The sequence below is a fragment of the Oncorhynchus kisutch genome, linkage group LG28 (genome assembly GCF_002021735.2).
Source record: "Oncorhynchus kisutch isolate 150728-3 linkage group LG28, Okis_V2, whole genome shotgun sequence".
Classification (NCBI taxonomy): Eukaryota; Metazoa; Chordata; class Actinopteri; order Salmoniformes; family Salmonidae; genus Oncorhynchus; species Oncorhynchus kisutch.
In genome coordinates, this window is record NC_034201.2 from 46,486,844 (window position 1) to 46,510,697 (window position 23,854).

General features: G+C 43.5%; 1 protein-coding gene across 2 annotated transcripts in view; it reads left to right on the forward strand.

The window, feature by feature from the left end:
* The first annotated feature begins 4,681 nt into the window (after positions 1–4,681).
* The window catches only part of larp1 (La ribonucleoprotein 1, translational regulator), a 56,611-nt gene continuing 37,438 nt past the window's right edge, over positions 4,682–23,854 (forward strand). For both annotated transcript variants that reach the window (XM_031808508.1, XM_031808507.1), the window contains exons 1-3: positions 4,682–5,348; positions 20,869–20,939; positions 22,987–23,052. In XM_031808508.1, coding sequence (XP_031664368.1) covers positions 4,952–5,348; positions 20,869–20,939; positions 22,987–23,052 — 534 coding nt within the window. In that variant the 5' untranslated portion in view covers positions 4,682–4,951. The remainder of the gene's footprint in view (positions 5,349–20,868; positions 20,940–22,986; positions 23,053–23,854) is intronic.

Below are 23,854 nucleotides of genomic sequence, written 5' to 3' on the forward strand. Positions count from 1 at the left end.
CAGACAACAAATTCCAATTGGCTATACTAAAACTCTTTAACATCTTCCCCAATATTTGGAACCAAGGACTGATCACCCCTTTCCACAAAAGTGGAGACAAATTTGACCCCAATAACTACCGTGGGATATGCGTCAACAGTAACCTTGGGAAAATCCTCTGCATTATCATTAACAGCAGACTCGTACATTTCCTCAATGAAAACAATGTACTGAGCAGATGTCATATTGGCTTTTTACCAAATTACCGTACAACAGACCATGTATTCACCGTGCACGCCCTAATTGACAACCAAACAAACCAAAACAAAGACAAAGTCTTCTCATGCTTTGTTGATTTCAAAAAAGCATTCGACTCAATTTGGCATGAAGATCTGCTATACAAATGGATGGAAAGTGGTGTTGGGGGTAAAACATACACAATTATAAATTCCATGTACAGAAACAAGTGTGCGGTTAAAATTGGCAAAAAACACACATTTCTTCACACAGGGTCGTGGGGTGAGACAGGGATGCAGCTTAAGCCCCACCCTCTTCAACATATATATTAACGAATTGGCACGGGCACTAGAAAAGTCTGCAGCACCCGGCCTCACCCTACTAGAATCTGAAGTCAAATGTCTACTGTTTGCTGATGATCTGGTGCTTCTGTCACCAACCAAGGAGGGCCTACAGCAGCACCTAGATCTTCTGCGCAGATTCTGCCAGACCTGGGCCCTGACAGTAATTCTCAGTAAGACCAAAATAATGGTGTTCCAAAAAAGGTCCAGTCGCCAGGACCACAAATACAAATTCCATCTAGACACCGTTGCCCTAGAGCACACAAAAAAACTATACATACCTTGGCCTAAACAGCGCCACAGGTAACTTCCACAAAACTGTGAACAATCTGAGAGACAAGGCAAGAAGGGCATTCTATGCCATCAAAAGGAACATAAAATTCAACATACCAATTAGGATCTGGCTAAAAAATACTTGAATCAGTCATAGAGCCCATTGCCCATTATGGTTGTGAGGTCTGGGGTCCGCTCACCAACCAAGACTTCACAAAATGGGACAAACACCAAATTTAGACTCTGCATGCAGGATTCTGCAAAAATATCCTCCGTGTACAAAGTAGAACACCAAATAATGCATGCAGAGCAGAATTAGACCGATACCCACTAATTATCAAAATCCAGAAAAGAGACGTTTAAATTCTACAACCACCTAAAAGGAAGCGATTCCCAAACCTTCCATAACAAAGCCATCACCTACATTGAGATGAACCTGGAGAAGAGTCCCTGAAGCAAGCTGGTCCTGGGACTCTGTTCACAAACACAAACAAACCCCACAGAGCCCCAGGACAGCAGCACAATTAGACCCAACCAAATCATGAGAAAACAAAAAGATAATTACTTGACACATTGGAAAGAATTTACAAAAAAACAGAGCAAACTAGATTGCTATTTGGCCCTAAACAGAGAATACACAGTGGCAGAATACCTGACCACTGTGACTGACCCAAACTTAAGGAAAGCTTTGACTATGTACAGACACAGTGAGCATAGCCTTGATATTGAGAAAAGCCGCCGTAGGCAGACATGGCTCTCAAGAGAAGACAGGCTAAGTGCTCACTGCCCACAAAATGAGGTGGAAACTGAGCTGCACTTCCTAACCTCCTGCCCAATGTATGACCATATTAGAGAGACATATTTCCCTCAGATTACACAGATCCACAAAGAATTCGAAAACAAATCCAATTTTGATAAACTCCCATATCGACTGGGTGAAATTCCACAGTGTGCCATCACAGCAGCAAGATTTGTGACCTGTTGCCACAAGAAAAGGGCAACCAGTGAAGAACAAACACCATTGTAAATACAACCCATATTTGTGCTTATTTATTTTCCCTTGTGTACTTTAACCATTTGTACATTGTTAAAACACTGTATATATACAAAATATGACATTTGTAATGTCTTTATTGTTTTGAAACTTCTGTATGTGTAATGTTTACTGTTCATTTTGATTGTTTATTTAGCTTTTGTATATTATCTACCTCACTTGCTTTGGCAATGTTAACACATGTTTCTCATGCCAATGAATTGAATTGAATTGAGAGACACAGAGAGAGACACAGAGAGAGACACAGAGAGAGAGACAGAGAGAGAGAGAGACAGAGAGAGAGAGAGAGAGAGAGACAGAGAGAGAGAGAGAGAGAGAGAGAGACGGAGAGACAGAGAGAGAGAGAGAGAAAGAGAGAGAGACAGAGAGAGAGAGAGAGAGAGACAAAGAGAGAGACAAAGAGAGAGACAAAGAGAGAGACAAAGAGAGAGTTGAAACAGCAGGTCCGGGACAAAGTAGCACATCCTGTGAAACAGGTCAGGGTTCTATGGCCACATGCAGAACAGCAGAACTGGATTGGCAGCATGACTGGGTGCAACGGGGACAAGAACAGCCAGGAGTCTTTAGGCCAGGTAGTCCTGAGGCATGGTCCTAGGGCTCAGGTCCTCCGGCTAATCTGACTTTGAATCTGCAACAGAACATGTCAACAAGGTACTTCTGAATTCTGACACCATGAAATGAAATAGATTTCACCTCGTTATAGTTGGCAGGAAATTGTAAGGGATTAAATATTAGACCACTGGCTAAAGAAGTAGAGGATCTGGTCAAATAAGTGTATGTTGCTAATATCATCTAGGTAGCAGAAAACTAGCCTATTCGTGGCACATTGTAAATGTCATCGACTGTGTCATCTACATTGACTGTGTCTTCGACTGACAGATTGCTATACCATATGATGTGGTTAGCTGATACGCACAAATACCTATCCAGGCGTTTTAAGATCTAGCAGGCGTCAGCAACGCCTGGGCAGAGGAGCTAACCAGTGCAGCTAACCACCATGATGTGGTTCACGTGATAGGAAGCTCTGAAATGTTCTGCTGCATTCACGTGCTAGTCGGAACTAGATGACAGCTTCGCACACTCTTAGCATTCTCACAACCAGCTTTGACTGGAATGCTTTTCCAACAGTCTTGAAGGAGTTCCCACATATGCTGAGCACTTGTTTGTTGCTTTTCCTTCACTCTGTGGTCCAACTCATCCCAAACCATCTCAATTGGGTTGAGGTCAGGTGATTGTGGAGGCCAGGTCATCTGATGCAGCACTCCATCACTCTCCTTATTGGTCAAATAGCCCTTACACAGCCTGGAGGTGTGTTTTGGGTCATTGTCAGTATTTCTCCAGTAGTTCTACTTTGCACATTCACCTACTGCAAATCTAAAATTCCAGTGTTTTTAATTGCTATATTGTATTTACTTCGCCACTGTGGCCTTTTTATTGCCTTTGCCTCCCTTCTCACCTCATTCGCTCACATTGTATATAGACTTGTTTTTGTACTGTATTATTGACTGTATGTTTGGTTTACTCCATGTGTAACTCTGTGTTGTTGTCTGTGTCGAACTGCTTTGCTTATCTTGGCCAGGTCGCAGTTGTAAATGAAAACTTGTTCTCAACTTGCCTACCTGGTTAAACAAAGGTAAAATAAATGAATAAATTGTCATGTTGAAAAACAAATTACATTCCCACTAAACACAAACCAGATGGGATGGTGTTTCGCTGCGTAGCCATACTGGTTAAGTGTGCCTTGAATTCATGGCGGTTGGAACCAAAAATCTCAAATTTGGACTTGAGGACAGATTTCCAACAGTTTAATGTCCATTGCTCGTGTTTCTTGGCCCAAGCAAGACTTCTTATTGATGTCCTTTAGGAGTTTTGCTGTTGTTGTAGCAATTGGACCATGAAGGCCTGATTCACACAGTCTCCTCTGAACAGTTGATGTTGAGATGTGTCTGTTACTTGAATTCTGTGAAACATTTATTTGGGCTTCAATTTCTGAGGTGCAGTTAACTCTAATGAACTTATCCTCTGCAGCATTAGGTAACTCTGGGTCTTCCTTCCTGTGGTGGTCCTCATGAGAGCCAATTTCATCATAGCGCTTGATGGTTTTTGCGACTGCACTTGAAGAAACTCATAGTTCTTGACATTTTCCTGATTGCCCGACCTTCATGTCTTAAAGCAAATAGGGCTATATTCTGTATACCACCCCTACCTTGTCACAACACAACTGATTGACTCAAACGCATTAAAAATGTACTTTTAACAAGGCACACCTGTTAATTGAAATGAATTCCAGGTGACTACCTCATGAAGCTGGTTGAGAGAATGTCAAGAATGTGAAAAGCTGCTGCCAAGGCAAAGGGTGGCTACTTTGAAGAATCTCAAATCTAAAATATATTTAGATTTGTTTAACATTTTTTTGGTTACTACATGATTCCATGTGTTATTCCATAGTTTGATGTCTTCACTATTATTCTACCATGTAGAAAATAGTACAAAATAAAGAAACACCCTGAAATTACTAGGTGTGTCCAAACTTTTGACTAGTACAGAATATGACTAAAACATTTACATAAAAACAATACTTGTCACGTAGAGTACACTTGTATTTTTATATCACTCAAATCGAATTCAATTGTGGTCAATATTGAGAGATAGAGGTATACAGTGTTTTGCACTGTAATCCATTGGAGCGGGCTGTAGGTTTAGCACCCAGCTGGGAATGAACTGCTTCTTAGACGTAGCGAAATATGGCGTTATTGATAACAACCTATTGCGCGCACATCTTTGCGTGGTTACGCCCCTCCATCGTACGTGCGCGCACCCTTCTATCGCGTGGTGGTGATCATCCATATTGCTGCTAGTGGTGGAGATTATCTTGTAATTTTAAAGTCTTTCGGACGCTTTTTATATGTTTTAATTCAACACAAACCACTCTGCGTCTTAGACTGAAGGCTATTTGGTCTAGGGGTGGAGTGGAGTAACGATAGAAACGAGTTTACTCGAGGAATACTGAACATTTACCGTTCTTGAGTTGAAGGCGAATTTGGGGATATCGTGAGGAAAAGGGGAAATGGCCACTCAGGTGGAGACTCTCCTACCCAACAATCCTCTTATCAAAGAAGAGAAGCATGGGCATGCGAGCAAGACGATACAACACGGAGAGGACTGTCTGGAAAAGGGGGCCAAGCAGACGGGTGTTGCCGACGACGGTAGCAATATGAAAGCAGACAACTCGGAACTGGGGGGGGTCGCAATGAAGGAGCAAAACTCCAAACAGGCGAAAGAAGAGAGTAACAATCAAGAGAAAGACATCCTGGATCAAGAAAAGCACACGACCGGACAAACGGAAGACTATGTGAAATGTAGCAAAAAGGAGTTTGCTGAAGCACCCCCGCCCAAGGTGAACCCATGGACTCAGAAAATGAATGCGGTGACCGTGGTCAACGTGAATGGACAAGCACATCATGGTTTGTATTCCTCCCATAACACGTTTTTTGTGTGTGTGGTGACTACTGCGTTTATGGTGCATTCACTAGAGCCACTTAATAAATGCCAAGCATGATCTGCTGTCAGATATCATAGTGGGGAGTTCCTCGTAGGATAATGCTGCATTGCAAGCTTGCTCGTATCTAGTAGACTGCTCTAACTAGCTATATATAGAGCAAGGCCCCAAACTATTTCTGGAATTGTGGATTGTAAAAAGCTTCTTCTAACATCTAATTGGAGTTGACGTTCCAAACATGGTACTCGTCTCTTTCAGAAGATCACCTACTTCGTACATTTTTGTGCAAATGAAATATCAAACGTTGAGCTTTTGCGTGTGTGTGCTTAGCGTCAGGCCTCAGTCGGGTACAAGTTGAACCAAGTGAGGTTTCATGTGTCGTGATATTTTAACACCATCGTTACACTTACTAGACGCATGGGCGTCATTTTTCTTTTGCACAACTGTCTCTTTTGTGCTAGTTGCCGATGAAGTGATTTGCGAACTAATTTAACTCGTTAACATGGTTGTAATAGACGAAGTCTGAACTGAAGCAGCAATGCGAATGACTAAGTTACCATTGTCACGGGTGACACGCGTTTTAGGTTTTAACTTTTACTGTTTAAACGCCAGGTATAGCATAGCCATTTCTAACTAGGCACTATTTTTTGTCCAGGTTTGTGAAGCACTGTTTACAGTGACATACTACCAATTTAGATAATTGAAGCTCTTGTTTTCAGTTGATAAATATTAGCCTAGCACGCTGAAAGTGAGTGCCGATGGCTAACAATAGCGACTAGGCCAAGGTAGCTAATCCTCATGTTGGAGCTAACAGACAGCTACCGGAATCCAAATCCACGTTATTTGTAAACACTACATGTTTGACACATTGCAACAATATATATTGATATATAATGCAAACCCCCTGAAACAATTTGCGCAGTTTTATTTAACACTTAACATGTTAAAACAAATAGCTAGGTTTATTGCAACGTCACGTGTCCTCTCCACGTGTTCCCTTCCACTAAATGCAAAGGAACAATAGTTGTATTTAAAACAAACAAAAAAATAATGTAGCTGGCGATGTTTATTACGAATTTATAACCATTTTAATTGGTGTCTCCTCGTAGAACATGCCAAGTTGTGTGTTAAATTTAGACTGTCACTACGGGTAGATAACTGGCTCTTGAATTGTAATGATTCATCCATCTCATGATCACATGCTAGCTTGGAGCTAGCCACTAAACTAGCTAGCCCTTTGCTATGCTAGCCACTTAGCTAGATATAAACGTGGACAAGCCAATTTGGTTGCTTGTGGGACTTGTCGCCAGAGACGATCAGTCGGATCTGCCCGATAAAGAATATGTAGGAAGGACGTCGTTTTAATCACTAGTTAGCCGAAGTCACCACATGCGTTTGACACCGATATTGGGAGGAGACCGGTGCAAAAAATGTGTGTATCCCAGAATTCCTCAGTAGTTATGTCAAGACAACGTGGTCTGCTCAGCCATGTGATCTTTTTTCTTCTCTATCGTCGATTTATAACGGTGATAACTAATGGTTGGTACATTCTAACAGCAGATCACGTCAAAGTGCGGTCGTTGTCATATTATTTAGGGGACTTTTGTTTGCTTGGCTTTTGCGGTAATGACAAAACGGGCGTAAACAATGCAACTAGGCCTCACTACTCAGACGCCCTCCCCTCCCCCACGCACAGTCAGCCAGCTAGCTACTAGCTAGTGTTGCTAGTATCATCAAGTCTGCCACATGTTGTTTTGATACATGGCGAAATGTTATGCATTACTGTGAATTGATTCAAACGCCGTTTTCTTAATCACCAAAACTGTAATTCAGTGTAAGATTTTAAGGTAGTTGACATGTACAAATATTGTCCTGTTTGCCTAAAGTCTATCATGGCATCTCAATTGCCTGAAACGCCAGTGATGTTCAAGAATGATTGTCTTACCCCTCGAGAAATGCTGGTTGGGGAATCCAATACGGATGTACACCGATGAGCTGTACATGGAGTATGGTACACGTTGTGCCATATGTCTACATCTTCACGGAGCCCTACTCATGTCTCGGATATTATCATGCTTCCTTGAAACATGGACTATCCCCCAATAAACAGCTTTGATAAGGGACACGTTTAAAAAAAATTAAATGAGGACATATGGCTAGATTTATTTAACCAGTGTCTTGGGATGTGGCTTCATTTTGCATTAGACTAGAGGTTTGAAAACACCTGTTAAAACTTTGATTTGAATGTTTCATAACCTTTTTAAGGCTTAATGTTATTTGTCTGGTTGATATTTTGAGGTTATTTGCTTATGCCGTTTGGTACTAAACCTGTTTGTGTCCTATTACCCCTTACAGATGCTTACTTGTTGCCATATTCTCACCAAGTTGGATAAGTACAGGAAGGAAGGGAGGGACTGAAGCATGTTTTGAAAAGTTAAACTGGCCATATTTTTTTGTTGTTGTCAAATCTCATCTTGGATGTTTTACTTGAGTCTAGTATGTATGCATTATAAGGGCTCAGACACCAATAAAGATTTAGTAATCCATTTTTTTTTTTCATTGGGTGTAAAAAGTCGGCAGTCAGACATTTACATTGGGTGTAGAGGTCGACCGATTATGATTTTTCAACACCGATACCGATTATTGGAGGACCATAAAGCCGATACCAATTAATCAGGCAATTAAAAAAAAAAAGTATTTATTTGTAATAATAATTACGGCAATACTGAATGAACACTTTTAACTTAATATAATACATCAATACACCCAATTTGCATAAAGTAAATAATGAAACATGTTCAATTTGGTTTAAAGCAAAAATAAAGTGTTGTCGAAGAAAGTAAAAGTGCAATATGTGCCATGTAAGAAAGCTAACGTTTAAGTTCCTTGCTCAGAACATGAGAACATATGAAAGCTGGTGGTTCCTTTTAACATGAGTCTTCAATATTCCCAGGTAAGAAGTTTTAGGTTGTAGTTATTATAGGAATATTTCCCACTATATCATTTGTATTTCATTAACCTTTGACTATTGGATGTTCTTATAGGCACTTTAGTATTGCCAGTGTAACAGTATAGCTTCCGTCCCTCTCCTCGCTCTTCCCTGGGATCGAACCAGCAACACAACGACAATTAGTGCGCGCTAACTAGCTAGCCATTTTACTTCGGTTACACAAGCCTCATCTCGGGAGTTGATAGGCTTGAAGTCATAAACAGCGCAATGCTTGACGCACAACGAAGAGCTGCTGGCAAAATGTACAAAAGTGTTGTTTGAATGAATGTTTACGCGCCTGCTTCTGCCTACCACCGCTCAGTCAGATACTTGTATGCTCAGTCAGATTATATGCAACGCAGGACACGCTAGATAATATCTAGTAATATCATCAACCATGTGTAGTTAACTAGTGATGTTTGATTGTTTTTTATAAGATACGTTTTTACAAGATAAGTTTAATGCTAGCTAGCAACTTACCTTGGCTTACTGCATTCGCGTAACAGGCAGCCTCCTTGTGGAGTGCAACGAGAGAGAGGCAGGTCGTTATTGCGTTGGACTAGTTATGGTTGCAAGATTGGATCCCCCGAGCTGACATGGTGAAAATCTGTCGTTCTGATCTTTGAGTGCCCTGACTTATGCAGAGGCTCTATCACCGGAAGTGCTGCACGGCCAATGCAGGTGTCTGATTGACCATGCAGCGCCTTTTACTGTTCTGTGGGTTTTACCGCCAACCCTAATCTAGCGCACCGGATTCTAATAATTACATGGTTTATAAACTGTACCAAGTTAGTTACAACTGTGGTTGGAGTGAAAAACCTACAGGAGGGTAAGCTGACCAGGAATGAGTTTGGTGTCCTGATCTAAATTCGGTGCGGGGTGTGTGGAAGCCTCAAATTTTGCTGACTTGTTTTGGCGACTCAGGTCAGGAATGACTGTCAGCATTTCTTTAGTGCTCTGGAACCTTCAAACAAGTAAAAATTTAGGCACTTTTAATTGCATTCGTACTAGTATAGGGCTCTCCAACCATGTTCCCGGAGTCTTTGTAGAAACCCCCAGACCTAGGCTTCGATTTGAACCCCAGTTTAAATCTAAAACACATTTTTATTTATTTTATCTTTATTTAACTAGGCAAGTCAGTTAAGAACAAATTTCTTATTTATAATCACAGCCAAACCCGGGGCCAATTATGCACCGCCCTATGGGACTCCCAATCACGGCTGGATGTGACGCAGCCTGGATTCGAACCAGGCTGTGTATTATTTACAATGCAGTGTCTTAGACCACTGCGCCAAGTGGTAGTAGTCAGGTCAAAATTAGCATGATCACTGTCTCTTCGGTGTCTTCGTTCTCACCGGTCTGTCTCCGCTTTAGTGTCTGCGTTCTCACCCACGAGAGGAGACTCTTTGTTGTTGCCCTGAAACAGAAGGCTACTAGTGAATTGTCCTGAGCCTTTGTAGTTTCAAAGGTGTCAGGACTCTGCTGGGGGTCACAACCTGGTAGTGCTGATGTGTAGATGGCTAATGTGGGATCACAGTGCAGGACATCTTTATTCATGGACGATGAATGAGAGTTAAGGTGGCTAACCTTCAGTTCGGCTGGCGGCTAACCGAACAAGTACCGTCCCAGGCACAAAAAAAAAATGGAAGTCGACCAGAAGTCGTCTGTTCTTTCGACCGGTCGATTTAAGTCTACATTTTAAAATGTGTATTTTTCCATATATAGACACCCTATGTGTTTTAGTGAAATCGACTATACAGGCATTTAGCCCACTGATGACTCGAGGGAACCAGAGATCAAGATAACCAGATGAAAAACTAACCTGTCCCGACCGTCCTCCTCTACTGGCTTTCACAGACTCTGCCGTTACTCTCCAGAAGTTGCCGGTAATGGCCCACGGGAGGAATTGGCAAACTCATGTGGGGGAATACCAGTTTATCTTATCACTTCTACCGATCTGCGTGCCAGTTATGGTTTTCGTATGCACATTGGTGTGGAACAGTTTCATTTACATCTTTGTATTTCATAATAATTGTGACGTGGTTAACCTAAAAAAAAAAAAAACATTTTATTGCCATTGCCAACTATGTAAAAACAGCCTATAAAGCCAACAAATAAAAACAATGCAGTCTGCAGGTAGAACATTTCCTGATTTAAAAAAATAAATAAATCCTATAAATCATATTGGCCAAGCGTGGCCCATCTGCAATGAACTTGAAACTTTGTATCAACTAATAACTTGGGTCCAGCCTGAAGCTACTTAAAACAATGTATAAAATATTCTGGGCCCTCAGAGTTTACCGCGCCATTGTGCATGTAGGCCTATTGTATGACTTTCCACCTGATCAGAGTATGATATTTTTCCCTTTCACGTTGAGTGGTTATCAAAAGGGGGAGAGCTGGAAAGATTTTTCAAAACACTATCAGATCCCCAAATGGGAACATTTCTATGCCTACTTCTATGTGTAATCAGGCCTGGAAGCCAATAGGCCTACTTCTATGTGTAATCAGGTGCGCGTCCTTACTCAACATTGACAGGAGCGGTCCAAACTAGAGGTCGACCGATTATGATTTTTCAACGCCGATACTGATTTATTGGAGGGCCAAAGAAAGGCAGATACAGGTTAAATCGGACCATTTTATTATATATATTTTTTACACATTTATTTGTAATAATGACAATTACAACAATACTGAATGAACACTTATTTTAACTTAATATAATACATCAATAAAATCAATTTCGCCTCAAATAAATAATGAAATATGTTCAATTTGGTTTAAATAATGCAAAAACAAAGTGTTGGAGAAGAAAGTAAAAGTGCAATATGTGCCATGGAGAAGAAAGTAAAAGTGCAATATGTGCCATGTAAGAAAGCTAACGTTTAAGTTCCTTGCTCAGAACATGAGAACATATGAAAGCTGGTGGTTCCTTTTAACATGAGTCTTCAATATTCCCAGGTAAGTTTTAGGTTGTAGTTATTATAGGACTATTTCTCTCTCTACCATTTGTATTTCATTAACCTTTGACTATTGGATGTTCTTATAGGCACTTTAGTATTGCCAGTGTAACAGTATAGCTTCCGTCCCTCTCCTCGCTCCTCCCTGGTCTCGAACCAGCAACACAACGACAACAGCCACCCTCGAAGCAGCGTTACCCATGCAGAGCAAGGGGAACAACTACTCCAAGCCTCAGAGCAAGTGACGCTTGAAACGCTATTAGCTAACTAGCTAGCTATTTCACAATATCAACGCGTTACAGGGAAGACATCCTCCTCCCTCATGTGGTACCCTTCCTGCAGGCTCACCCTGACATGACCCTCCAGCATGACAATGCCACCAGCCATACTGCTCATTCTGTGTGTGATTTCCTGCAAGACAAGAATGTCAGTGTTCTGCATTGGCCAGCGAAGAGCCCGATTCTCAAACCCGTTGAGCACTTCTGGGACCTGTTTGATCGGAGGGTGAGGGCTAGGCCCCCCCCCCCCCCCCCCCAGAAATATCCGGGAACTTGCAGGTGCCTTGGTGGAAGAGTGGGGTAACATCTCACAGCAAGAACTAGCTAATCTGGTGCAGTCCATGAGGAGGAGATGCACTGCAGTACCTAATGCAGCTGGTGGCCACACCAGATACTGACTGCTACTTTTGATTTTGACCCCCCCCCCCCCCCCCCCCCCCACTTTAAGGGACACATTCCATTTCTGTTAGTCGCATGTCTGTGGAACTTGTTCAGTTTGTCTCAGTTATTGAATCTTGTTATGTTCATACAAATATTTACATGTTAAGTTTGCAGAAAATAAACGCAGTTGACAGTGAGAGGATGTTTTATTTATTGTTGTTACTGAGTTTATATACATACATATTTACTACTGCTCGACTAAAAATCTTGTTCGACCAAACAATCGACCAGTCGAATAGTTGGGGTGAGCCCTTAACCTCTCTCCTCTTAACTATTTTGTGCTGGTCAAGGGCAGTCAGGTCTGGAGTGAACTAAGGGCTCTATCTGTTCCTGGTTCTACATTTTTTGAATGGGGCATGCTTATTTAAGCATTTAACCTCTCTGGGATATGTGGGACGGTAGCGTCCCAACTGGCCAACATCCAGTGACAATGCAGAGCGCCAAATTCAAATAAATTAAACTTCCATGAAATTACACATTCAATATACCAAATTAAAGCTACACTTGTTGTGAATCCAGCCAACGTGTCAGATTTCAAAAATGCTTTTACGGCGAAGGCAAACGATGCTATTATATGAGGATAGCACCCAAGCAAACACAGACCACCATCACAAAACGCAGAAATAAAGATATAATTCATGCCTTACCTTAGACGAGCTTCTTGGATTCCCAATGAAAACCCATTGAAAAGAGTGACCCCCCCCCCCCAAAACCCTAAACAATCTGAACGGTTTGTCCTCAGGGTTTCGCCTGCCAAATAAGTTCTGTTATACTCACAGACATGGTTCAAATAGTTTTAGAAACTTCAGTGTTTTCTATCCAAATCTACTAACAATATGTACATCTTAGCTTCTGGGCCTGAGTAGCAGGCAGTTTAATTTGGGCACGCTGTTCATCCAAAATTCCGAATGCTGCCCCCGTATCCTAGAGAACTTATTGGTGACGGGGCAGTGTTTTCACGTCTGGATGAAATGCATGCCCGAATTCAACTGCCTGCTACTCATTCCCAGAAGATGTGGTTGGAGTTCTTAATTTTTTAAAAAATATACTGTGAAAACAGAATGGAGAAAGACTCATATGAAATCACTTGAAAGACCCATATGAAATCAATTTTTTATTGCCACTCTAGGGTCATACACTACTCATAAAGCAACTGTATACATTTTATAATTCAAAAACATAAAATACTGTCAAATATTAGAAAAAATATTGTGATTATATTTTTGCCGTTTTCGTCCAGCCCTAGTATTGTGGTGGAGTAGACTTCGATTTTTTTGTCAGGTTTTTCCCCCAGAACAAAATGGCCATGTCCTCTTTTGACCCGACCAGTATGAACTATGTATTCAGCTCTGCATTTTTGTTTGATAAAACCCCCTTTGGGTTCATTGTGGTACCAGTCTACCATGATAATAGGCAGAAAAACAAAGTCCTTAATTTCTCTCGGCTATTTCCATAGATCAATGCCGTCTACCCAGGTTTGTGTCTCAGCTCTGGGCTTAAAAAAAAAAAAAAAATTTTTTTTTTATCTTTAAAGAGCTGCATCTGTCTGGGCACAGCGATATGGACACATCCCAGTGAAAACTCACTGTTCTAGGGTGTGGGGTGGGTGGCCACAGGCAGAGACAGTGACCTCTCTGCAGCTCAACCAGCAGTGTAGTGTCTGAGCCTGTTACTCGGCGGGTGGTGATGTCACCCTTCTGATCACGTGAACTAGCAAGAGTCTTCAAGAGTGGTGTGTGTGTGTGGGATGGGGAGGGAGGGGCAGTGTGGCTGCTGGTGGCATGCATCCTGTCTTTTCCTCCATATTTGGTTCCCACCGGCCTCAGTCATCCCGTGCTGCAGCAGCTCTCCTACTGTGTTCCTTGAATCTAATCCGACCCACTTCTAGATCGGCTTCTGGCCGAAATAACTCATGCTTTAAAAAAAGAAAAAAAGAATAAACAAGATTTATTTGGTATCTTTTCATGTCTGCTGCGTGAGGATTTAATAAGCACTTCTCACATGCTCTAATTAAGCTCTCAGACAGACATCCCATTTATAGGTTGCTTGCTTCGATTATCTTGTTTGTGGCAACTGGGATGTTTAATCCAATTGCAAATGTTAGCTGGTTGTGCTGTGCTTCTTACCGTGGCTTTGCAACACAGCTGAGCTGAGTACAAACATACTACGTGTCCTAAAGTAGCAACATGATTGGCTAGCAGTGCCCCCCCCCCCCCTCCCCTTGTACAGTGTTTAAGACTTACGTAGCACAGTGCTTATTAATAGCCCCCATATCGTGTTTTTGTTTGTTGTTGCTGATTTTCAGGGACTTTACACTGTAACTGTCATGAGAATGAGTCTGTGTTCTCCACCTGAAGAGGTTTGGAAGGGGATGGAGGGGGCTATGAGAATGAGGCTGTGTTCTCCACCTGAAGAGGTTTGGAAGGGGATGGAGGGGGCTATGAGAATGAGCGAGTAGGATGGGAAGAGGGAGTGACGCGAGGTGGATAGAGGGAAGCTGGTGGTGGGGGGGGGGGGTGCCGCCGCCATGACAGCTGGCTAATGCTAATCATTGCCTCTGGCTGTGTGTGCACACGACTGCAGAAACTTGCTCTGATCTTGACTGCAGAGAGAGAGAAATGGACAGAGAGAGAGGGGGGGGGGGGAGAGGGGGGGGGGGGGGGAGAGAGGGGGAGAGACTGGGCCTAAGTGCTGCATTTCACAGGAGCTGTCACAGGGCTGCAGCCCACGTGGTTGACGATCCCTCACAGGTGGAGACTGGACCAGAGCGACTTGCTGCTGGGCTGAACACACTGGAGTGGTGTTCCAGGACACTTAACAATGCGCTCACCAGGTTGAGCACACTGCCGTACTTCCCTTGAAGTCCTTACTACACACACCACACGGTCATATATATATATATTTATATATTACTACAAGTGTAATTGTTTCAACTTCTTCACTTTTGGGGGAAAAGACGGCGCCTGATATTGATCTGGAGACATCATTTCACCTTTGTTTTACAGTGTAAAACTTCCCATCAGCTAAACTGAAATTGTATTAAAATATGAACAGAGGCTCTTATGTACCATATTCCAGGTAATTACATTTTTATTTCTGATAACGCATGTTTGGTTATGCCTTATCGCCGGTATTCTGCACTACAGGCAACAGCAGGGATCATCAACTAGATACCATCTCTACCCTCTCGCCTTCTCTACCCTCTCGCCTTCTCTACCCTCTCTCTCGCCTTCTCTACCCTCTCTCTCACCTTCTCTACCCTCTCTCTCACCTTCTCTACCCTCTCTCTCACCTTCTCTACCCTCTCTCTCACCTTCTCTACCCTCTCTCTCACCTTCTCTACCCTCTCTCTCACCTTCTCTACCCTCTACAGCCCCCCCCCCCCCCCCAAAAAGAAAAACGACTTTTGTGTGCCTGTTGCTGACCCTGAACCGCTGATTAGCAGACGCTCTTATCCAGTGCGACTTACACGAGCAATTAGAGTTAAGTGCCTAGCTGAAGGGCGAATCAACAGATTTTTCACAGAGTTGGCTTGGGGATTTGAACCAGCGACCTTTCGGGTTACTGGCCCAACACTCTGTAACTGCCAGGCTACCCCTTGGTGTAGGCCATTCGAGACATAGCCCGTCTTCTCACAGCTGACCTTTTTTTTTAAATATCTGATTTGCATGGAGCACAGTGTGGAAGGCATGCCTAATACCCACGTGGGATACATCGTTCACCACTGAACACGCCATCCTTGAGTTTGGTCTGTGTTCAAGAGGAACCGTTTTGAAGAGGGAGCATGTACAAAGTCAAGCTTTTCTAACATTTTCGTTCCCTCTTGACAGTTTAGTTTGAAACTGTATTACTGCGGTCCCTGGATCATTTTACTCTCCTGCGTCTTAACCCTAAACTGTGTGTTGAAAGTATTTTTTTGTTGTTGCTTTTGTACCAATGCCTTTTTATTCGCTTTTCATAGAGACCCTTTTGCCTAGTTGTTTTAATCAGTGTGACAATGAGGTTTGAATGCTACTGCTTAAGTATGAAACACACCATGTTAAGACCTCTTATCTTCATTTTTAGCATTATTTTTTAAAATGTCTTTTTGTTGTCGTTGTTTGAAAGGTCTTACTGAAAACACCCTGAGTTCACTATCAGTTTTGCTTGATAACATTTAGGATTTTGAGAATTGGGGACATTTATCTTTCGAAAGTTAATGGTTAATCTTTTTTTTTTTTTTGTGTGTGTGTTTTTTTGACCAGAGTACATGCACCTTTTTATTTTTTCTAAAACGAAAACTGGCTTGTTGCCGAGAGTAAGGCTGTTGCCTGAAAATCAGTAGCTTAGGTGGTGTAATAAAAGAACATTCTTAGTTGGGCTCTGGCATGAGTTCTTGCGATAGAAAACGATGTGGGGATGTAGCTTTCGGGACGTCAACACCTTTTTATCTAGTAAATAGTTGAGGAAACCATTTTGTTAGCACATGGCAATCAACATAGGCCCCATAACCCCCCCCCTCACCCTGCGCACAACTGTTTGCCCAATTCATCAGGTCAGAAGCGTTCACGTTCTTTGACAGCCATTACCTTCGACTGTGGAACTCTCGGGTAATCCACCCCCTATCAAAAAGGTCAGGAGGTCATTAGAGAGGGTCATAGTCAATCTTTAGTGTGGTGCATATGAGTTCAGTTCCGCCTTGCCCTCACGCCGCTCTGGATTGGCCCAGTTGGCTCGGCTTCTCCTTTTTATGTTTGGTAACCACAGTCTTTTATTCAGAGGTGAAGATGAATATGATGAATCCTACAGATGGGTTTGTCGACGAGTGGCGCAGCAGTCGAAGGCCGTGCTTGAGGCGTCACTACAGACCCGGGTTCGATCCCGGGCTGTGTTTTCTTGCCCCGAAAGACCCATGAGGCAGCGCACAATTTGGCCCAGCGTCGACCGGGTTAGGGGGAAGGTTCATGGCTGGGATGTCCATGTACCCGTCGCGCTGATGCAGCACTCATTCATTCTCCTTCTTGGTCAAATAGCCCTTACACAGCCTGGAGGTGTGTTGAGTCATTGTCCTGTTGGGAAAAAAATGATAGTCCCACTAAGCGCAAACCAGATGGGATGGCGTATCGCTGCAGAATGCTGTGGTAGCCATGCTGGTTAAGTGTGCCTTGTAATTCTAAATAAATCACAAGACCGTGTCACCAGCTAAGCACAATCACACCTCCTCCTCCATGCTTCACGGTGGGAACTACACATGCGGAGATCATCTGTTCACCTATTCTGCGTCTCACAAAGACACGGCGGTTGGAACCAAAAATCTCATTTGGACTCATCAGACCAAAGGACAGATTTCCACCAGTCTAATGTCCTTTGGTTGTGTTTCTTGGCCAAAGCAAGTCTCTTATTATTATTCATGACTTAAAGTAATGGACTGTCATTTCTCTTTTGCTTATTTGAGCTGTTCTTGCCATAATATGGACTTGGTCTTTTAGCCCTATTTGGTATCTTCAGTATACCATCCCTACCATGTCACAACACAACTGATTTGGCTCAAACGCATTAAGAAGGGAAGAGATTCCACAAATTAACATTTAACAAGGTACACCTGTTAATTGAGATGCATTCCAGGTGACTACCTCATGAAACTGGTTGAGAGAATGCTAAGAGTGTGCAAAGCTGTCAAGGCAAAGGGTGGCTACTTTGAAGAATCTCAAATATACAATCTATTTTGATTTGTTTAATACTTTTGTTTAATGATTCCATTTGTGTTATTTCATAGTTTTGATGTCTTCACTATTATTCTACAATGTAGAAAATAGTGAAAATATAACAAAAATTTTTTAAATGAGTAGGTGTCCAAACTTTTGACTGGTACTCAGTGCATTCGGGAAAGTATTCAGACCCCCTCAACTTTTTCCACATTTTGTTACGTTAGTCTTAATGTAACAATTTACACAATACCTCATAATGACAAAGAAAAAACATATTTTTTTTTGAAACCCAGCCTACAACCCCAAACGGCAAGCAATGCAGATGTAGAATCACGGTGGCTAGGGAAAAACTCCCTAGAAAGGCAGGAACCTTAGAGAGGAACCAGGCTATGAGGGCTGGCCAGGTGGAGATTATAACAGAACATGACCAAGATGTTCATAGATGACCAGCCAAATAATTGTCACATTGGTTGTAGAGGGTGCAACAGGTCAGCACCTCCAGGAGTAAATGTCAGTTGGCTTTTCATAGCCGATCAAGTGGCTTTGGCTTGGTGGTTCCAAATGAATGATGGAGACCAATGTGTTCTTTGGGACCATCAATGCTGTAGAATTTTGTGTGTGTGCGCTTTTCCAAATCCTGTTTAATCATTTGAATTGGCCTCAGGTGGTCTCCAAGTTGTAGAAACATCGCAAGGGATGATCAATGGAAACAGGATGCACCCGAGCTTAATTTCTAGTCTCCATAGCAAAAGGGTCTGAATACTTATGTAATTAAGGTATTTCTGTTTATTTTGGTGGGGGAAAAAGTCAAGGGGTCTGAATACTTTCCCAATGTACTGTGCATGCGTACATGCATACAAGCTGATTTTTAAAGAAGTGAGCACAGAGGTCATGTCCTGCTACAGTTTGAAAATCATAACTCTAAGTAGAGGGCAGGCCCAACACAGAAATCCCACCCCACACACACACACTTCTGTTCACAATTTTTTTTTAGTAAGTTGCTTTGGCTGAGTTAATTTTTGAGTCTTTTAAAAACTTCTCACTGTGTGTCTGGCTTTGTCCGAGGCCATGATTGCCAGTAAGGAGATTTATACAGATTTGCATGGGTTGTCAACAGCCCAGCAGCTGAGCAGCGTGCTACACAACCTCACCAGCTCAATGCTTCTTTATGTTCGTCAGTTGTGCGACTACTTTCACGGCCCTCCCGGTTCACAATGGACAGGCTTTGGTAGAGTACAGTATGGTCTACATAATCGGATGAATGTTCCGGTCAGGTGCAGTACATTCACCGTATGTCCTAATTCAACTTAAAACACAGTGCAGTCTTTTTTTGTGGTTTTAGTGGTTCAGTTTCTGCAGTATTGCCAGAGCACATACTTTCAGACATTCCCATGCTGTTACTTAGGCCTGAATCAAGAGTTGACTGTGACTGCTTTCCTACTGCCCACCCGCACATAACCGCTGCCCCTGCACATTGACTCTGTACCGTAATACCCTGTATATAGCCTCCACATTGACTCTGTACCGGTACCCCCTGTATATAGCCTCCACATTGACTCTGTACCGGTACACCCTGTATATAGCCTCCACATCGACTCTGTACCGTAATACCCTGTATATAGCCTCCACATTGACTCTGTACCGTAATACCCTGTATATAGCCTCCACATTGACTCTGTACCGTAATACCCTGTATATAGCCTCCACATTGACTCTGTACCGTAATACCATGTATATAGCCTCCACATTGACTCTGTACCGTAATACCCTGTATATAGCCTCCACATTGACTCTGTACCGTAATACCCTGTATATAGCCTCCACATTGACTCTGTACCGTAATACCCTGTATATAGCATCGCTACTGTTATTTTAATGCTGCTCTTTAACTATTTGTTATTTACATATTTTTTTTTTTTAACCAACAATGCGGTTTTATGAAAAATAAGTGGTAAGGGCTTGTCCGTAAGCATTTCACAAGTCTACTACACATTGTATTTGGCACATGACAAATAAAATTTGATTTGAAATGGCACCTTATACCCTATATAGTACACTACTTTTAACCTTTGACCTATGGAGAACTGAAGGTTTAGCAGCTTCATAATGTGATGTAATAACCTCCTAAATGAGATATCAGACAGGCTCGATAATGGGCTGTTATAACCTTCTAAATGAGATATCAGACCGGCTCAATAATGGCCTGTTATAACCTCCTAAATGAGATATCAGACAGGCTCAATAATGGCCACTAAGAGTGTGCAGAGTTGTCATCAAGGCAAAGGGTACTTGTATATTATATTAATATAAAATATATTTTGATTGGTTTTTACACGATTCCTTAATGTTATTTCATAGTTTTGTCTTCACTATTGTTCTACAATGTAGGACATCTTAAAAAGGAAAAACCATTTTGTGCACAGAATTAGCCTTTTTTTAAAAATTTTATGGAGAATAAGTGGTCCACGAGAGAGAGAGAGAGAGTATAGGGAGCCATTTGTGAGCCGGTGACTCGCTTTGACCTGGAAGGCGTTCCCTCTGCCAACGGATATCCCACAACGTATTCCTAGTTTGCTCTGCTAGTAGAATTGATGGGTCGTCGTTAAATCCCAACGACGACCCAGGTCTGCTTCCCAACGACGACCCAGGTCTGCTTCCCAAATGGCACCTCGTTCCCTATGCATTGTGTTACTGTTGTCCAGAGGTTTTGATCCACAGTAGAGTACTACATTTGTTTTATGATAATTTTTTAAATGTTTAACCTTTTTTTTATTTAACTAGACAAGTCCGTTAAGAACAAATTATTATTTTCAATGACGGCCTAGGAACAGTGGGTTAACTGCCTTGTTCAGGGGGCAGAACGACAGATTTTGTACCTAGGAACAGTGGGTTAACTGCCTTGTTCAGGGGGCAGAACGACAGATTTTGTACCTTGTCAGCTCGGGGATTTGAACTTGCAACCTTTCGGTTACTAGTCCAATGCTCTAACCACTAGGCTACCCTGCCGCCCCATAGAGAACAAGGTGCTGTTTGGGACGCAACCAAGAGGTTAAGTAGACATCTTTATTGATGGCTGTACAAGGCAGACCTGTGTTGTGATATCCACCATCTTTTTTTGTTGTTTCTACAGAGCTGCCGCCCACAACAGGCCCGGCCAAGGTGGTGAAGGCCCCAAATCCCCGGCCTCGGAGAGGAGGAAAGGTAATAATCCACCTACTGCTGGCCAATCCGTTGCCTGTGTGTGTATTTAGAAACAGGCCATGCTTCCTGGTATGCAAATTATTAGAAACCCTCTAAAGTGCTTCATTCACACCGTTTTGGATGTTTTTTTTCTCTCCCTTTGTTGTACAATAGGACCTATTCTGGACCACACCCTGTTGATTGATGTTGTGGAGCTTTAATATGATCAGCATAAAGTCATGTTGGTCTTTGTCTCTCGCTCTCTGTCCCTATGGGGCCCCCTGTCTTTCTCTCTCTCTCTGTCCCTATGGGGCCCCCTGTCTCTCTCTCTCTGTCCCTATGGGGCCCCCTCTGTCTTTCTCTCTCTCTCTGTCCCTATGGGGCCCCCTGTCTCTCTCGCTCTCTGTCCCTATGGGGCCCCCTCTGTCTTTCTCTCGCTCTCTGTCCCTATGGGGCCCCCTCTGTCTTACTCTCTCTCTCTGTCCCTATGGGGCCCCCTCGGTCTTTCTCTCTCTCTCTGTCCCTATGGGGCCCCCTCGGTCTTTCTCTCTCTCTCTGTCCCTATGGGGCCCCCTCGGTCTTTCTCTCTCTCTCTGTCCCTATGGGGCCCCCTCGGTCTTTCTCTCTCTCTCTGTCCCTATGGGGCCCCCTCGGTCTTTCTCTCTCTCTCTCTGTCCCTATGGGGCCCCCTCGGTCTTTCTCTCTCTCTCTGTCCCTATGGGGCCCCCTCGGTCTTTCTCTCTCTCTCTGTCCCTATGGGGCCCCCTCGGTCTTTCTCTCTCTCTCTGTCCCTATGGGGCCCCCTCGGTCTTTCTCTCTCTCTCTGTCCCTATGGGGCCCCCTGTCTTTCTCTCTCTCTCTGTCCCTATGGGGCCCCCGGTCTTTCTCTCTCTCTCTGTCCCTATGGGGCCCCCTCGGTCTTTCTCTCTCTCTCTGTCCCTATGGGGCCCCCTCGGTCTTTCTCTCTCTCTCTGTCCCTATGGGGCCCCCTCGGTCTTTCTCTCTCTCTCTGTCCCTATGGGGCCCCCTCGGTCTTTCTCTCTCTCTCTGTCCCTATGGGGCCCCCTCGGTCTTTCTCTCTCTCTCTGTCCCTATGGGGCCCCCTCGGTCTTTCTCTCTCTCTGTCCCTATGGGGCCCCCTCGGTCTTTCTCTCTCTCTCTGTCCCTATGGGGCCCCCTCTGTCTTTCTCTCTCTCTCTGTCCCTATGGGGCCCCCTGTCTTTCTCTCTCTCTCTCTGTCCCTATGGGGCCCCCTCTGTCTTTCTCTCTCTCTCTCTCTGTCCCTATGGGGCCCCCTCGGTCTTTCTCTCTCTCTCTCTCTGTCCCTATGGGGCCCCCTCGGTCTTTCTCTCTCTCTGTCCCTATGGGGCCCCCTCGGTCTTTCTCTCTCTCTCTCTCTCTGTCCCTATGGGGCCCCCTCGGTCATTCTCTCTCTCTCTCTCTCTCTGTCCCTATGGGGCCCCCTCGGTCATTCTCTCTCTCTCTCTCTCTCTGTCCCTATGGGGCCCCCTCGGTCTTTCTCTCTCTCTCTCTGTCCCTATGGGGCCCCCTCGGTCTTTCTCTCTCTCTCTCTCTCTGTCCCTATGGGGCCCCCTCGGTCTTTCTCTCTCTCTCTCTCTCTGTCCCTATGGGGCCCCCTCGGTCTTTCTCTCTCTCTCTCTCTCTCTCTGTCCCTATGGGGCCCCCTTGGTCTTTCTCTCTCTCTTTCTCTGTCCCTATGGGGCCCCATCAATCTTTTTCTCTCTGTCCCTATGGGCCTTGGTCAAAAGTATTGCACTATATAGGGAATAGGGTGCTATTGTAGTGCACTATATAGGGAATAGGGTGCTATTGTAGTGCACTATATAGGGAATAGGGTGCTATTGTAGTGCACTATATAGGTAATAGGGTGCTATTGTGGTGCACTATATAGGGAATAGGGTGCTATAGTAGTGCACTATATAGGGAATAGGGTGCTATAGTAGTGCACTATATAGGGAATAGGGTGCTATAGTAGTGCACTATATAGGGGTTAGGTTCCCATTCGGGACAAACTCTCTAAACAGTGTTACATTCCTTGTTTTTTTAGGTTGGGGATTTTGGAGATGCTATGAACTGGCCAACACCAGGGGAGATCGCAACTAAAGAGACACAGGTAATTCAGCGCCCGGAGATCTGCTCACAGACACACACACACACACACACACACACACACACACACACACACACACACCAGTGGCCAGTTAAGTAGGGTACAGTACTGTTTGCAGTAGTAGTGAACACACAGCCTATCTTAGATATCAGGTTTTCCTGAAGAGGTTTCTGTCTCAAAACATCTGTACGTAACAGAAGGTAAGCTTGGCATAGAGGAACCACCTTTATCCGCTTGAATTAAATAGTAGCTAGCAAGATGGAGATCAAGGAGTTTCTGTTTTTACAGCGTGTATTTCACAGGTGGCTGGTTGGCATCAACGACCTTCACTTAAACCACTTAAACTAACATTTTTCCTGCAAACTTGGGTTTTGAAATCGCAACTTTCTGGCATGTCTGCCTCGTTATTTGTTTGAGAGAGTTGTCTGTCTGAAGAGAAACCCCAACCCCAGAATATATATATTTTTCTTATCCCAAGTTGACGAAAGAGTCCCGTCATTGAAACTAGATCCTAGTTACTGCTGTTGCCCAGGGTCGGGTTTTGGAGACTAGAGAACACGCAGCTCTTGTTTATTCAGAAGGTTTACTGGACCTCTCTCTACAGACAGACAGCCTCAACCAATCACTTTGACTTATCAATGAATAATACCTCGTAGAGCAGAAGACGTGTTCTTACTCCTCATTGGTGGGGAAACAACAGTGTGAAGGCTAGGCGGAGATGCAGAGTTTGATACCTCTTAGAGCAGGAGATGTGTTCTTACTCCTCATTGGTGGGGAAAAAAGCAGAGTTTTAGGAACAACACAG